Source organism: Aulonocara sp. 'chitande type north' Nkhata Bay, linkage group LG14 (assembly GCF_057382095.1).
Source record: "Aulonocara sp. 'chitande type north' Nkhata Bay isolate Kocher_YH1m ecotype deep benthic linkage group LG14, A_spYH_male_GT1.1, whole genome shotgun sequence".
In the NCBI taxonomy this organism is placed as follows: domain Eukaryota; kingdom Metazoa; phylum Chordata; class Actinopteri; order Cichliformes; family Cichlidae; genus Aulonocara; species Aulonocara sp. 'chitande type north' Nkhata Bay.
Window position 1 is genome coordinate 21,087,566 of NC_141357.1, and position 13,641 is coordinate 21,101,206.

A 13,641-nucleotide genomic window follows, 5' to 3' on the forward strand; every position below is an offset into this window, starting at 1 on the left:
AAATGTCCTGACAGTGATTTTTAAAAATAATCTTTTTGAATGTGCTAGCACTTTTATGTGAAGAAGAACGCATCCTAAAAATAGCATGTGTGCCATGGCTCATCACATTTTCATGACACTGGAGCAGAAAAAAAGACGCATATCTGTAATTAGAAAAAGCAATACACTGACCCAGTTTAAAGGGACACACAAAACACACCATATTTCATGCTCTGGCTTTAACATTAAAGAGGCATGCTGGAACAAGACTGTGCAGAAGCAACCGGCAAACTATCTGAACCAGCTTAGAGACCTGCTTCGCTGCCTCCCCGCCGGCTCATGAATACTATAAATCAATCAGAAGACACCCAGAGTGTCAGCATCAGCATCAGCAGCAGCGAATAGGCTCACCTTCTTATCCCTTTTCCACAGCCTGAGACAGCAGAAGCTCCAGAAAAATAAATCTCCCACCATGTCAACGGGAGCCGGCGTCTCTCCTCTTCGCTGTTCTAGTTCATTCTACTGAGGCAGGCGATTTCCCCCGCTGTCATAACAAAACACTGGCAGCAGCCAAAGCAGGCAGCAAGAGAGCACTGAGAGGGGGAGGAGAGAGCGAGCAGCCCACGCCTATGCAGCTGAGCTCATCTCTGAATCAGTGCCTCTCCCCCCCAACCACTCTGCCTTCCCCTTCTCTCTCGCTCACTTTTGCTATGACATCATCGTTTCCTGTTTGGCCCAGCCCACTCTTGTACACGCTGTCAGCTTGCCGGCTGCTTCGCACCCCCTCCGCCCAACCCCCCACGGTGTCTTCAGAGAATTCCTTCCCTCTCCCCCTATTCCTGTAATCACATTTTGAAAGCGGCAACAGTCACAGGCCTGACTTATTGAATGTTATGCTATGGAAAGTTGTTTTTTGTTTTTTTAGGTTGGACTAATTTGTTTGTGTTGCATGTTTAATTTAGTGTTGTGCTGAACTAGGTAAAGTGAATACACTGGGCTTGTTATTTTCTTCCTTTAAACAAAAAAACTAAAATTGCAATTACTGATTCTTTTCAAATCTCAAATATTAATAGTAAAGCAAACCACAGTGAAAGCAAGCCACAAGCTTACTATTCAACCAAATCAACAAAACTAGTAAAACCCACGTAAAAATAATACAGCCTAAAAATAATAACGTAATAGCAGCAAACATTTTAGAAGTTAAACCTTTAAAAACTGTTTAATATAATAATTTATATTTTATTTTAAGTGTTTTTTCTGACCAACTAAAGCTTCATTCAACATCCTGCAGATCGATGGAAATGCATAACTAAATAGTAAATACTTTTTAAGTCTTGTCCTATGCTAATGTCAGATTACAACAGGCAGGATTTCACCACATAAAGTTGAAAAAAAGTTCAGAGACAGCTCTTTGTTACATATACTGTAAAATAGGTGTGTCCTATTGCGCTTTTCCCGTCTTAGCTTGTACAGAACAGTTCGGCACAAACATGTCGTGCATGCCAAGAAGTCCAAGTCTCTGCCCTCACTTTAGACCGGTGCTGGAGGACCATCTGAGTGTGCACTGTGCAGATATTAATAGACATTCAGACCCATTCACGCTAAAGTGGTGGAGACAGACTGCAGTGAGAGACAGCTGCCAGGCAAGCATATGATATCAATCAATCAATCAATCAATCTTTATTTATAAAGCACTTTTCATACAGAGAAAATGTAGCACAAAGTGCTTTACATAGTTAAAAGCAGCCCACCCCACCCTCCAACTCACTCCCCACACTCTCAATACACATATATCCCCCCACCCACACACACATACACACACGCGCACACTTAAAGAGTAAAAATTGGGCTGGGCTCGCATGAGCCAAGTGAGGAAACATTATAACAGAGAGCCGTCTGCACCGGGAGCCGGTCACAGACCGCAGCCTCCAGGCTGGGCACACAGCAGGAGGGAGGCAAAGGAGCCCCCCAGCCAGGCTGAGAGGACCCCAGAGACCCAGCAGCCACGGTCAATAACAGCCCCGGTGCAGAGAGCGCCCTCCGAGGAAACACTGGAGATATGACGCAATACAATATATATAGGGTAAAATGATAAAATAAATAAGAACAGGATACAATATAAATATAAATAGAATAAGAAGATTAAAAAATTAATAAGAATAAAATCAAACAAATATTAGGTAAATCCTAAATTAATAATAGAATAACAGGATAGAATAAATCAGCATAAAATAAATAAACGTTAAGTAAAAGCTAAATTAAAAAGGTGGGTCTTGAGCCTGTTCTTGAAAACATGTACGTTCTCTGCGGCCCTGAGCTCCTCCGGCAGGCTGTTCCACAGACGAGGACCATACCACTGAAACGCTGCCTCTCCGTGAGTATGTGTCCTGACTTTAGGGACAATCAAAAGGCCAGTACCAGAGGACCTCAGGGTCCGCGAGGGTTCGTATGGTAAAAGCAGATCTGAGAGATAGGAAGGCCCAAGACCATTAAGACATTTAAAAACCAATAAAAGAACTTTAAAATCGATCCTGAAACACACGGGGAGCCAGTGCAGCGATTCTAAAACCGGTGTAATGTGGGCCCGCCCTCTGGTCTTCGTCAGCACACGAGCTGCCGAGTTTTGCAAGAGTTGTAAAGTTGAAATATTCTTCTTAGGAAGACCAGAGAGCAGGGCATTACAGTAATCAATGCGACTGGTAATAAAAGCATGCATCAGCATCTCCGTGTTGGCCCGAGAGAGAATAGGGCGGACTCTGGCTATATTTTTTAGATGATAAAATCCAATTTTAGTTACATGTTTAATATGTGGGATAAAACCAAGCTCAGAGTCAAAAATAACACCCAGGTTTTTCACTTGTAGCGAAGGACATAGTGAAAATGCCTCTAATTTAGACAAGAGTTTCTCTCTCTGAGCCTCAGGACCGACAATTAAAACTTCAGTTTTGTCCTGGTTAAGTTGTAAAAAGTTTTCTGCCATCCAAGATCTTATATCCAAGATACAGTTAAAGAGGGCATCCATTTGTCTGGTGTCATCAGGAGACACGGAGATGTACAGCTGCGTGTCATCAGCGTAACTGTGGAAGTTCACTCCATGCCTCCTGATGACACCGCCGAGAGGGAGCATATACAAATTAAAAAGTACAGGGCCTAGAACCGACCCTTGAGGCACACCACATGTCATTTTATGGATCTTAGAGGAGCATGTATCCATACTCACCATAAAAGTTCTGTCAGAGAGATAGGAAGTGAACCAGCTGTGTACAGCACCAGAGAGGCCCACCATGTGTTTCAGTCTGTTTAAAAGAATAGCGTGGTCTACTGTATCAAAGGCTGCGCTTAGATCCAGTAGCACCAGGACTGAGAGCTTTTGGGAGTCCCAGTTACATCTAAGATCATTTAAAACCTTTAGGAGAGCCGTCTCTGTGCTGTGGTTCACCCTAAATCCAGACTGGAATATCTCCAGGATCTGTCTATCATTGAGAAAATCAGTAATCTGAGTAAAAACAAGTTTTTCTAAGACTTTACTTAAAAATGGTAAGTTGGATACAGGTCTGTAGTTATTAAAATCATTACAATCCAAATTGCTCTTCTTCAGAAGGGGCCTCACCACCGCCGTTTTAAAGGCAGCAGGGAAGACACCCAACTGAAGAGAGCAATTCATCATGCATAAAAGCTCAGCCTCAAAAAATCCATAAAGTGTTTTAAAGAGTGAAGAAGGGATTGGATCTAAAAGACATGTGGTGGGTCTCACTGTGGAGAAAACCTTCTGAAAGTTCTCAGCATTAACCAGGACAAAGCTGTCCAGTGTCTCCTCAGGTACAATCGAGCCCTCAGATGTATTTAAAATCATATCACGATTAGATAAAATATCAGATCTGATGGCGCTGATCTTTCCCCTGAAGTGGTCTGCAAACTGCTCACAGAGCGAGTCTGTGGGGGTTCTTTGGGAGCTGTTAAAATCAGGGTTAAATAAGTGATCTATGGTGGAAAAGAGGACCTTGGGATTATTTTTGTTAATACTGATTATTTTGGCGAAGTATGAATTTCTTGACTTCCTTAATGTATTATTGTACACTTTAAGTTGCTCGCAAAATATTTGATGGTTGATATTATTTTTAGTTTTCCTCCATCTCCTTTCTGCTGCCCTGCAATTTCTTTTGAGTTTTTTGACTTCTTCGTTTCTCCAAGGTGATGCATGTTTTACGTTAATCTTTTTGGTGGTGAGTGGAGCAACGGAGTCAAGGCTTTTCTTCAGTTTGCTGTTGAAATAACTAAAAATCAAATCGCAGGATGCAGGTAAAATCACAGGGGGGCATTCATATGGATTCATATTATCTTAATAATGTGATTATTGGAAGGTCTAGTGACAAAAAGCTTTTATAATGATTCCAAACTTTGCTAATCTAATAGCAATACACAGTACATGGGAGTCAAGATTCAATATAAAGAATGTCTCTTGCAAAAGGTCCTAGGCCAAGTCAGCATTAACCAAGCAGGGTTTTTGTTGGTAGGAGAGACTGAAGCTCTAGGAAAATAATCAGTAAAGGTTTTCACACAGAAATGCAAACAAATTATATAACAAGGCATACACAGTTCTCACAGATATATGTTAATGCTAAGTCAGAGACAGAGCTCCTGGGATTCTTTAATTTTAATCTTTATACCCACTTAACAATCTCACTTGTGACACTGTAGCCAGGATGTAAAGTGTACAAAAGTATGGTTAGTTACACTCACTGGACATTTTTTATATATACCTATTTAAGCTGTTGTTAAATGTCTAATTAGCCAGTCACATGCCAGGATGCATACAGCATGCATTTAGGCATGTACACGGTCAAGATGACCTCTGAAGTTCAAAGTGAGCTTCATGATCAGGAAGAAAGGTGATTTAAGTGACTTTGAATGTGCCGTGGTTGTTGATTCCACATGGGCTAGTTTTGTATTTCAGAACTCGCTGAAAGAAAAACCACACTTTGTGCCACTCCTGTCAACTTAGAACTGGAAAGTGAGGTCTTATTTTCAAATCTCAAATTAATACAGCATCTTTGTGATGTCGCAGAACAGGTGAGTTGCATTATGAATGTTCAGCCAACAAATCTGCGTGGCACTGTCACGGAAACGTGGACCAGAATCACTAAGAAACCTGATCCTCCAAAAGAAGCATTATAATACACTATAGTGTCTATCTGAATAGGCAAATATTTCTGTTATTCATGATCCAAGGCAGAGAAAAACAAACAAAAATAAACAAACAAAAACATTCTTGACTGTCTTAGTATGCAGAATACTACTTAGTTAATTATATATATTAACTTATATATATAATTATATATAAGTAATGCTGATTCATCAAATGTTAGCTTCATGGTTACTTGCGCAGTTGTGACCAGGTTTAACATTATGATCAAATTTCACTATAGAAATCCAATGAAAACTTCAGCTTAACTGTCACTGCTTACAAATTGAGAAAAAGGGAGGGATTGCTACTGTGCTTAATTTGTCTGCATGCAGGAGCGTACTCTACTCATACTCAGCAAGCTCAGTGAGCAGTCATTAAGTATTTAATTTCCCATCTGATAAAGTTACTGTCATGCACTGGAGGAAATTCACCCTCTGTTCACCAGGTGGTTATTTTTATAATGCTATGATGTCACTAGAAAATTATGAACTGAGTATTTTCTCAGAAATGTCACTAGAATAGGATACAACAAGTATGTTATGAAGTAAATATCCTTTTAATTAGGATTGTGTTATATTCTTTAAGAAGCTGATTTCATGAGTAATAAAACAAACTTCCTTAAATTATTACACTCTGTGGAAACGATGCAGAGATATTAACCCAATTACCAGATGAACGCTGGGAAGTCTGAAATATTCTGTAATATATTTCCAGCTGTAAGCAAAGCAAGGTTCGGGACTTTAATCAACTTTAGATAAATCTACATACAAACTGCTGTAAAACAAAGAACTAAATACAATCCGTGAGGTATTCAACTAGAAAGAATTAGCAACAGGAGTGAAAAACTGCATCAGTAACCTGTATAGTGTGTGACACTAAACTGGCCTCTTTGCAGAAAGCAAAAGTTAAGTTCAGTCCAAGCTGCAGGCACAGAACTCAGAAGTGAAACCCAACAGCCCACAGCTACCCTACGGGGGGGAATTCAGCCCACAGAGGTGGCTGTTCTCATCAGTGTTTCCACACCGGGAAGAGGAAATGATAAACAAGTGTCTTAACACATTTTACTGAAGGCCATTTGCAGATTACTATGTCTGATTAAAATATTTAAAACAGGGAAGTGATCGTAACATAATCTATTTCCTGCCATCAAACAGGGCACAGTGTGAGAACCTGGCCTCTGAGAGGGAGTTCATATTCAGACTTCAAAATACGATGCAAATTAAAGAGATTACAACATGCTGAAAGAGAGCTTTAAACCAGTTAGTTACTGATGAGATCAACGGCTGCTCTCGAAAAAGCAGTACCACAATCTGAACTGCAGCATCTTAAACATATGTTTTGGCAACACATTAGATGTATCTGTCCTCACTTAGTGGCAAAAGAATCATCAGGCAGTTACAGAAACAACTGGCAGACTCCCATGTACACACAAGACACATCAGACCAGTGGGAGTTGGTAAAGTTCAGTGTAGATCTGGGACTTTCCACTGGTTTTACAGCCAACCCAGACACAAGTATTACTTAATATTAACTAAAAATGAAAAGCAACATTTGTATACCCTCACTCAACCTAAATCTGCTGAACAGTTCAAATGAAAAACTATGTACACAAATGCCTATATTTCATCATTTAACTTATTTTAATATAATAAGCTAATCTATGTAATAATTAACACCGCACAAAGTTTCAGATACATCTGACTGAGTGAAACTGAAAACAACAGTAACGTGTCAAGAACACAACAGAAGTACAGCACATGTTGTAACAGGGTTTTGAAATTCTCATAAAGGAACACATGATACCAAAGAAAAGAAAAGAAAATTCCAAAGACTCACAAACACTTGTGATTTCAGGGAAACGCCTCGGATTTTACCTCCAACTGTTTCAGTACATCTTGTATTCTAAGACACAGCAAGGGAAAAGTCCCTGAGATTTATTGTTTAAGGCCTGTCAGGCCAGAATAACCGTCATCTCTCCAAAGCTGTCAGTAACACAACGCAATGAAAACTAACAAACAGCAAACCTGGAAAGGGTTTGGGACCTGATGGACACGCTGCATATAAACTCAGGCCATACAATCGTTTTGTTTAGTAATAATTTCAATTAATATAAAAAGTTTACTTTCTCATGAACAACCAAGTGCAGTGCTTCCTGTGAGACTCCTCAGCGCATTTTATTTCCCCATCAACTTTACACTTTTATACAACATGTTTATTAACTAGTCCTCTGATTTGGTTTGTCTTTTGTGGAAAGAGCTTTGCCTTAGTAACTGTATGATTCTGTAGGAGCAGAAGTGGCAGTACAGGCAGCAGCGCTAATGTCAGACACATTCATATATTTGACTTACTTTGTAGATGTTTTTGTCTTCCCTTTTTTCTTTTGATTTTCCATTTTAACTTCATTTTGGCTCAGTTAGACAAACCATATACAACTATATATGCAACCTGAGCTGAAAATCACATCAGATTTACTATGCAGGCGGCCGCTTGCCAAGTATTGCAGACTTTATACAGCATATTTACAGTGTACCTGTATTTAGTGCTACACAACCCAACTTAGAGTCTCTTAAAACATTTCCACATTTCTCAATCTTGAACTGTTCTGCTCTTTTCCTCTTCTACTTTGTTCCTTCTACTTCTGCTCTCCTACTTCTTCAAAACTAATGTATGTCTCAAATATGCAGCAATGTGAAGCAGTTTTACTCATTTTTGACTCATATCTATCATGCACTACCATCAGGGAGGTGTTTGAAATTCCCTCTGTAGCATGACAACTAGCCCAAACATACTATCAGAGCCCTAAACAACTATCATAGCAACAATATGAATGGAGCTTCTACATCCCTAAGCATAGTGGAGATGGTCAGGGACCAAAGAGGACTGAATCCAAAAATGAACTGTGACAAGTTCAAAGAGTTAAGGTAGAGTCTAACAGAAATCTGTGAACTGCTGCTTTTTTAAGCCATGCAATAAACAAGAATGTAATTTCGACTTGTGTAAAGTAAACCCAACTTAGAAAAAAACTCAGTATTCCAAAAGTGTTATTCATTTTTTCTATTTACAGCACTTTGTATTTGCACTTTGTCCAGAATCAGAGCTCAGACTGCACCACAGCCATCACAGTCAACAACAACAAAAGTTCCTGCTGGCATGCAGGGCCGACTGACAGCAAAGCGCTGTGGCAAAGATAACAAAGTAAGAGTGAGAAACAGTCAAAACAATCCACTCTCAACCTTTGGATAATTACCAGGCTCGGGTCGATGTCTGGCACAGTTTCCATTGGATGGATCTTGGCCCTGATTTGTTTGCAGAAAGGCTGACTGACTCTAAACTGAATGGGGGCACAGCTGGGATTACTGCAGATTCATTTGTCAGGAGGAGGAGTAATGGAGGGAAAGAGTGATGAGAGGAGAGGGAATTCAATTCCATCTGTTCATTGCATAAATCAGTGCAAGTACAGGTAGGTAGTAAATAACTAAGAGTTATTCTCTACCTGAATTAACTTCTGTCAACTTCCAGCTTAAGGTGCTGAGAGCAGCAGAGGTTGTAGACACACACTTGTTTACACACCAACAGCCCCTTCAATAAAATATAACAGCCTAAGACATACTGTTAGATTTATTTGGTTTAATAGCCCCATCCACAGGGTAGCAGTGGTTACGGTCCAAAACAATAACAGAGACACATGGAGCAATCAGGAAATTCAAAGGGAGACTGAAACCACCAAAGCATTTCAAGCTTAATATTTCATTCTTGATCCTGGAAACTGTAGTAGCCAAAATAATCTCCACTTGTCTCCACCGAGAGACTCTTCTTCTGGGATTTTCAACCATAAAAAATATTACCCTGACATGTACAAGAAAGTCCTAAAAGAAAAGCTGCTCCCCTTATTTACAAGGGATCAATATAGGAAGGAGTTCCGCATATTTGATTTGGCAGGATGCACTTTCTTACACATTCCTCAAGGGATTTGTCTTCTCCCAGGATCAAACCAAGGATCTGCAAAGGTGTAAACTACTGCACTGTGGAGCCACTACAAGAAAGTCCTAAAGTGCCTAAAGGAAAAAAGAACCAGTCAAACTCAGTCTTTCTGAAGAGTAACCGTGTAACATCTGGAATCGATGTTTTATTACACTGAAGAAATAATTTAATCACTTAACTGCACAGACTTTGTGTTTTTGTCCTGTTTTGATTAGAGAAGGATCAACTTCAATTTTTTGGGCTATCCCATTTTTGGATTTTCTCCAAGTGTGACCTACAGATACCATTTTTTTTAGATTCTGACTTCCTCTCTAAAAATGACAGCATGTGCAAGTAAAAGTCAACTTTCTTCAATGCAAAATTGAATTTTCATTATAAAAGACATTATTAAACTTCACAATTTCTTTATAATCCCCCCAAGCTGCAGTGAGTGACAGGATCTTCTATAGACAGCTAAAAATATAGCGCTTTACTCTGGAAGCAGGTGTAAATAATTAACTGAAAATGAGTTGCTGAACCCCCAAATTCAAAGAGATCTTTTTCTTTACCAAACAGAAGCTCATACAACATATTTAACAAAACAAATGTCAGGTACTTAGAATTATATTACAGGCATGTTAAGAATTTGTTAGCCTCCTTAAATGTCCATGTTCAGCTGGGTGAAGGTGAATAAAGAGTCTGATGTGATTTGTTGTCACAATTGCTTTCATGGTGTTTCCCCTACAGTTTACTTTAATTCTATCATGTTGTGTGTGACTGTGCACATGACTATTTGCCTATCTACACTGTTGTGCATTTGTTCCACATGCATGAAACAGACCAGCTCGCAACTGGACATGTGTGAGGATGACCAGTCAATTCCAATCCCTGCCTGGTCAATTAGTGCACCCCTAGTTCTAATTCATTTTCTACTTTGACACTGTCAGTGTAATCGTGAATTTAAAAAAAAAAAGTGTCAAAATTTGCTTGTATTAGATAGTTGAGATGTGAAAATGAACTAAAATGTACAGGACACAAGCGTTCTGATATACCAGCTTGATGCAAATAGCTTATTAACTCCTCCAAGCTTCTCTAATCTGTGAATGGAAAAACTTTCAGACTTTTGCACCTTTGTCTCAAAGGCATTCATATTGTTTACTCAAGCAATAACTGTCTCTGGAAAGTGCGAAAGTGAGCTTTTGCCTACCTTCTTATGTCCACACACTAAGTTGCTGCACAAAGCTGGCACTCTTGTTGCACTGTTAGTTTGGGAAAATTACTGAAATGATCTGATACACCCCAAACATTTAAAAGCAAGAGCATGAGGGCATTTCATACAATCCATAGCTTTGTGATTTGATTTACGGACAAGCATTTTTATGGATGCATCATGAATGAAGCACTGATGATGCTGTGTTATTGTTGTATGTCAATAAACTGCACATAGTAAACACACAAAGAAAAAACAAATCTAGGCGTTGCTTGTGGACATTACTGTAGCAGGAGAGATGAAATCCTGTGAAACACAAAAACAGCTCTTCCATGTTTGTCTGCAGACTCTGACTCATCACTGCATGATGGAGCTCAAAATGGTTTCACCGACTGTGACAGCAGCTTTTTAAGGTGCAGTGGCCTCAGTGATTTTTAAAAATAGGATTGTGCTTTCCTACTAATCTGCATAGGCGTCAGAGTGACTGTGCAGGATGGGAGTAGGCTTCTCCTTCTTTATGGGGTGTGGCACAGATGTAGGGAGCTGACCTTGGTCTACATGTGTGCACAGTGATACAATTGGACTGGCTCACCAATCTTAAATTTGCTAAAGTGCAGCTGCAGAGACAGTCAATCAGTGACTCTGCACTGTAAGAGAAGCAATAAACAAGAAAGAGAAGGAGAAAGAGGTAGCAATCACTCCACCTAATTCACTTTACAGTCTCCTCTGTATCATTACTGAGATTGCACAGCAAAGGGCAAGCTGTCTGGAGGCAGAGGAATGATAAAATACACACATGGACCCAAACATTGCATTCTGCTAGCTTCTGCTTCTGACCAGGAGGAAAATGTGGAAAACCAGATACTCGATATGCAAAGAATGAACTCAGCTTCCCCGCATCAAAGGACCACCAGCGTGTGGGTGGCAATAACTGCACACTATTACTTCAAAGAGCCACTAGACAAATCTTACTGCGACTACCACATTTTACTATGGTAAAATGTTGCACCTCTAGACAGCTGCAGCAAACCTGGTCGCTCATAGCTTGCATGGAAGACACAGACTCTTCACTGCTAACAGGTGTGAACAGTATGGCACAAATGTTCACTTTCGAAGTAAAAGTTGTTGGTTGCAACACCTGCAACAATAACGTTTGCTCTAATGGGTATCGTGAACACGACATACCAAAAACCAAAACAGCTGTTTACTTTAATAATGAATGAGCTTTGCTTCATGAACAAACTGTACACACTGACCACATTTCTATGTAAATTTACAAGTTTGTTACTTCAATAAGACATTTAAGGTCAGGCATGCAGCAACTGCTCTTTCACTTTTCTAAAATAACAAGAACAAAAGATCAGATAAGTAGCTATATTTGGGCTTATCCAGGTAACATCAGTGTTAATGGTGAGTATTTGGTATCACAAAGCCGGTTCACTTCTCACAGGGCTACACTGCCATGGGAACTTGTTGCAGGCCTATTCTGCTCAGGAGCAAGATAAGAGATAAGAGAACAACATATACAAAACCACCTCAGGGTGACGATCATTCTATGGAAAATCACATAATCACTCCTGGAATATCTCTGCTAGTTGGGATGTTGATTGTAGCCAGGAATAATAGTCAAGTAAGAAATATAGATTCAGATACAGAAAACATAGCCTTGGTGTGTTGAACTTGCTTTGTAAGGGAATCTCCTGGAAATGGCCTAATGTTTGTGCTAAGAGGTGATCTTAGCAGCATAGGAAGACTGTTTTTTGCAGCTGAAATTACAGTGTGAACCATCCAAATATCATCTTGGCTGCATCTCTCCAACCACCTCAGCAACGACGAGTTAACACGCCAGGAGATTTGCAAACAGGCACAAAACAACATCAGAAAAAAACCCGCCATCCATTTGCATTTCTGCTACTGCTGGCATTGCACTGGCAGGGAAACTGGGCCCTCAGATATATAAAGACAACATATTTTATTACACCAACATACAATATTAATCAGTCTCTCCAGGCTTTGAATGTGTGTGATTCCATCACTAATCAACAAATAGACACAAGTCTCTTTTGGTGCTGGTATCTTGTCTTTTCTATAATGCAGCAGCACTTATCAGCAGAAGCCAAGTTTATCTGCTTTCCAGCACTGTGGCCACATCTATTGTGCACTCAAACCTCTCCTGTGTCACAACAAGAGCTCGGACTTTCACTGGAGGTCTGTAAGAATATCTCTTTAAGCTGCCAAAGGCATCAGGGTCAGTTATAGGTCTGGCACATGTCCTATTAAAATCTACGCTTGTTGGCGCACAGCAGCCAGTGAGGCTGTAAACGTACAGGCTCAGATGTGTGTATGGGTCTGTCACGGCCTGAACTCAAGGTTTATCGGCAAACCAAGAACCGTGGGGGTGCTAAGTGATGAGTTAAGTGGCAGATCCTCTTACCATAATGAGGCCAGTGGTGATCGGGTCGTTGCAGCCATGGCACAGCTCCCCAAATTTGGCCCAGTAGTCCTTCTTGCAGAAGAGCCGGCCATCTTTTTCATAATACCAGTGGGACAGCGAGGCGCTGCACTCACAACACCTAACAGGAGAGGAGACAGAAACGGACACAAGAACAATTAATTTAACAGAAGATTAAAGACAAAGTAATACCACTGCTCCCTTAAACATGAATAATCCAAACATAATGAAGATGATCAAGTCCCTTTGCAGTCGTAAAAGAGGAAAAGTAAATTAAACTTTTTGACAACACAGAAATTAAAAACATACAACAACCAGAATGAAATATTTGAATTGCAACAAACCAAACCAAAAGTTTTTCCAATTTACGATATTCTAATAAAAAAAAAAAGAAATAAAATAAACTAACCTTGCTTTCATATTTAAAATGGGCAGACAAAACAGATGAATTAAACAATTACATGTAAAATCATTTACTGCTGATCAATATTATAAACAGATTCATCAGCTGTTATTTTCAGCACCCTGAGTAGTTCAGTCAACCTGCAGGTCAGACCTCCAGGAAAGTTAAGTGGTGCACAGCAGATTGACTTGTTATTGTGCTGACAGAACATAATATTGTACTGCTCTCTGTAAACCATACTTTAACCCTCCTAATGACGCCTTGCAGAGCTCCAAATTATAGTTTTCATAGCGATAACAAGTTCCTTCGTGGCCCCGTCACACACCACGCAATAGGCAAATGATAATACATTAACCCACAGCTTATGACTGGAAAAACAAAACAGAGTCATAGCAAATAGAAAACATGAACGATAAACAGAGCAAACACTACGTCAACCGACGTAGCCTAGT

At 39.9% G+C, this 13,641-nt stretch overlaps 1 protein-coding gene across 2 annotated transcripts in view; it reads right to left on the bottom strand.

Annotated features, from left to right (window-relative positions):
- Positions 1-13,641, bottom strand: part of limk1a (LIM domain kinase 1a) — a 58,449-nt gene that overhangs the window by 17,258 nt on the left and 27,550 nt on the right. Inside the window, exon 3 of one of the 2 annotated variants that reach the window (XM_086261491.1) lies at positions 12,769-12,907. In XM_086261491.1, the coding sequence (XP_086117617.1) occupies positions 12,769-12,907 (139 nt within the window). Of the gene's footprint in view, positions 1-390; positions 612-12,768; positions 12,908-13,641 lie in introns of those variants that run through there. The other variant, XM_086261492.1, reaches the window with a different exon arrangement.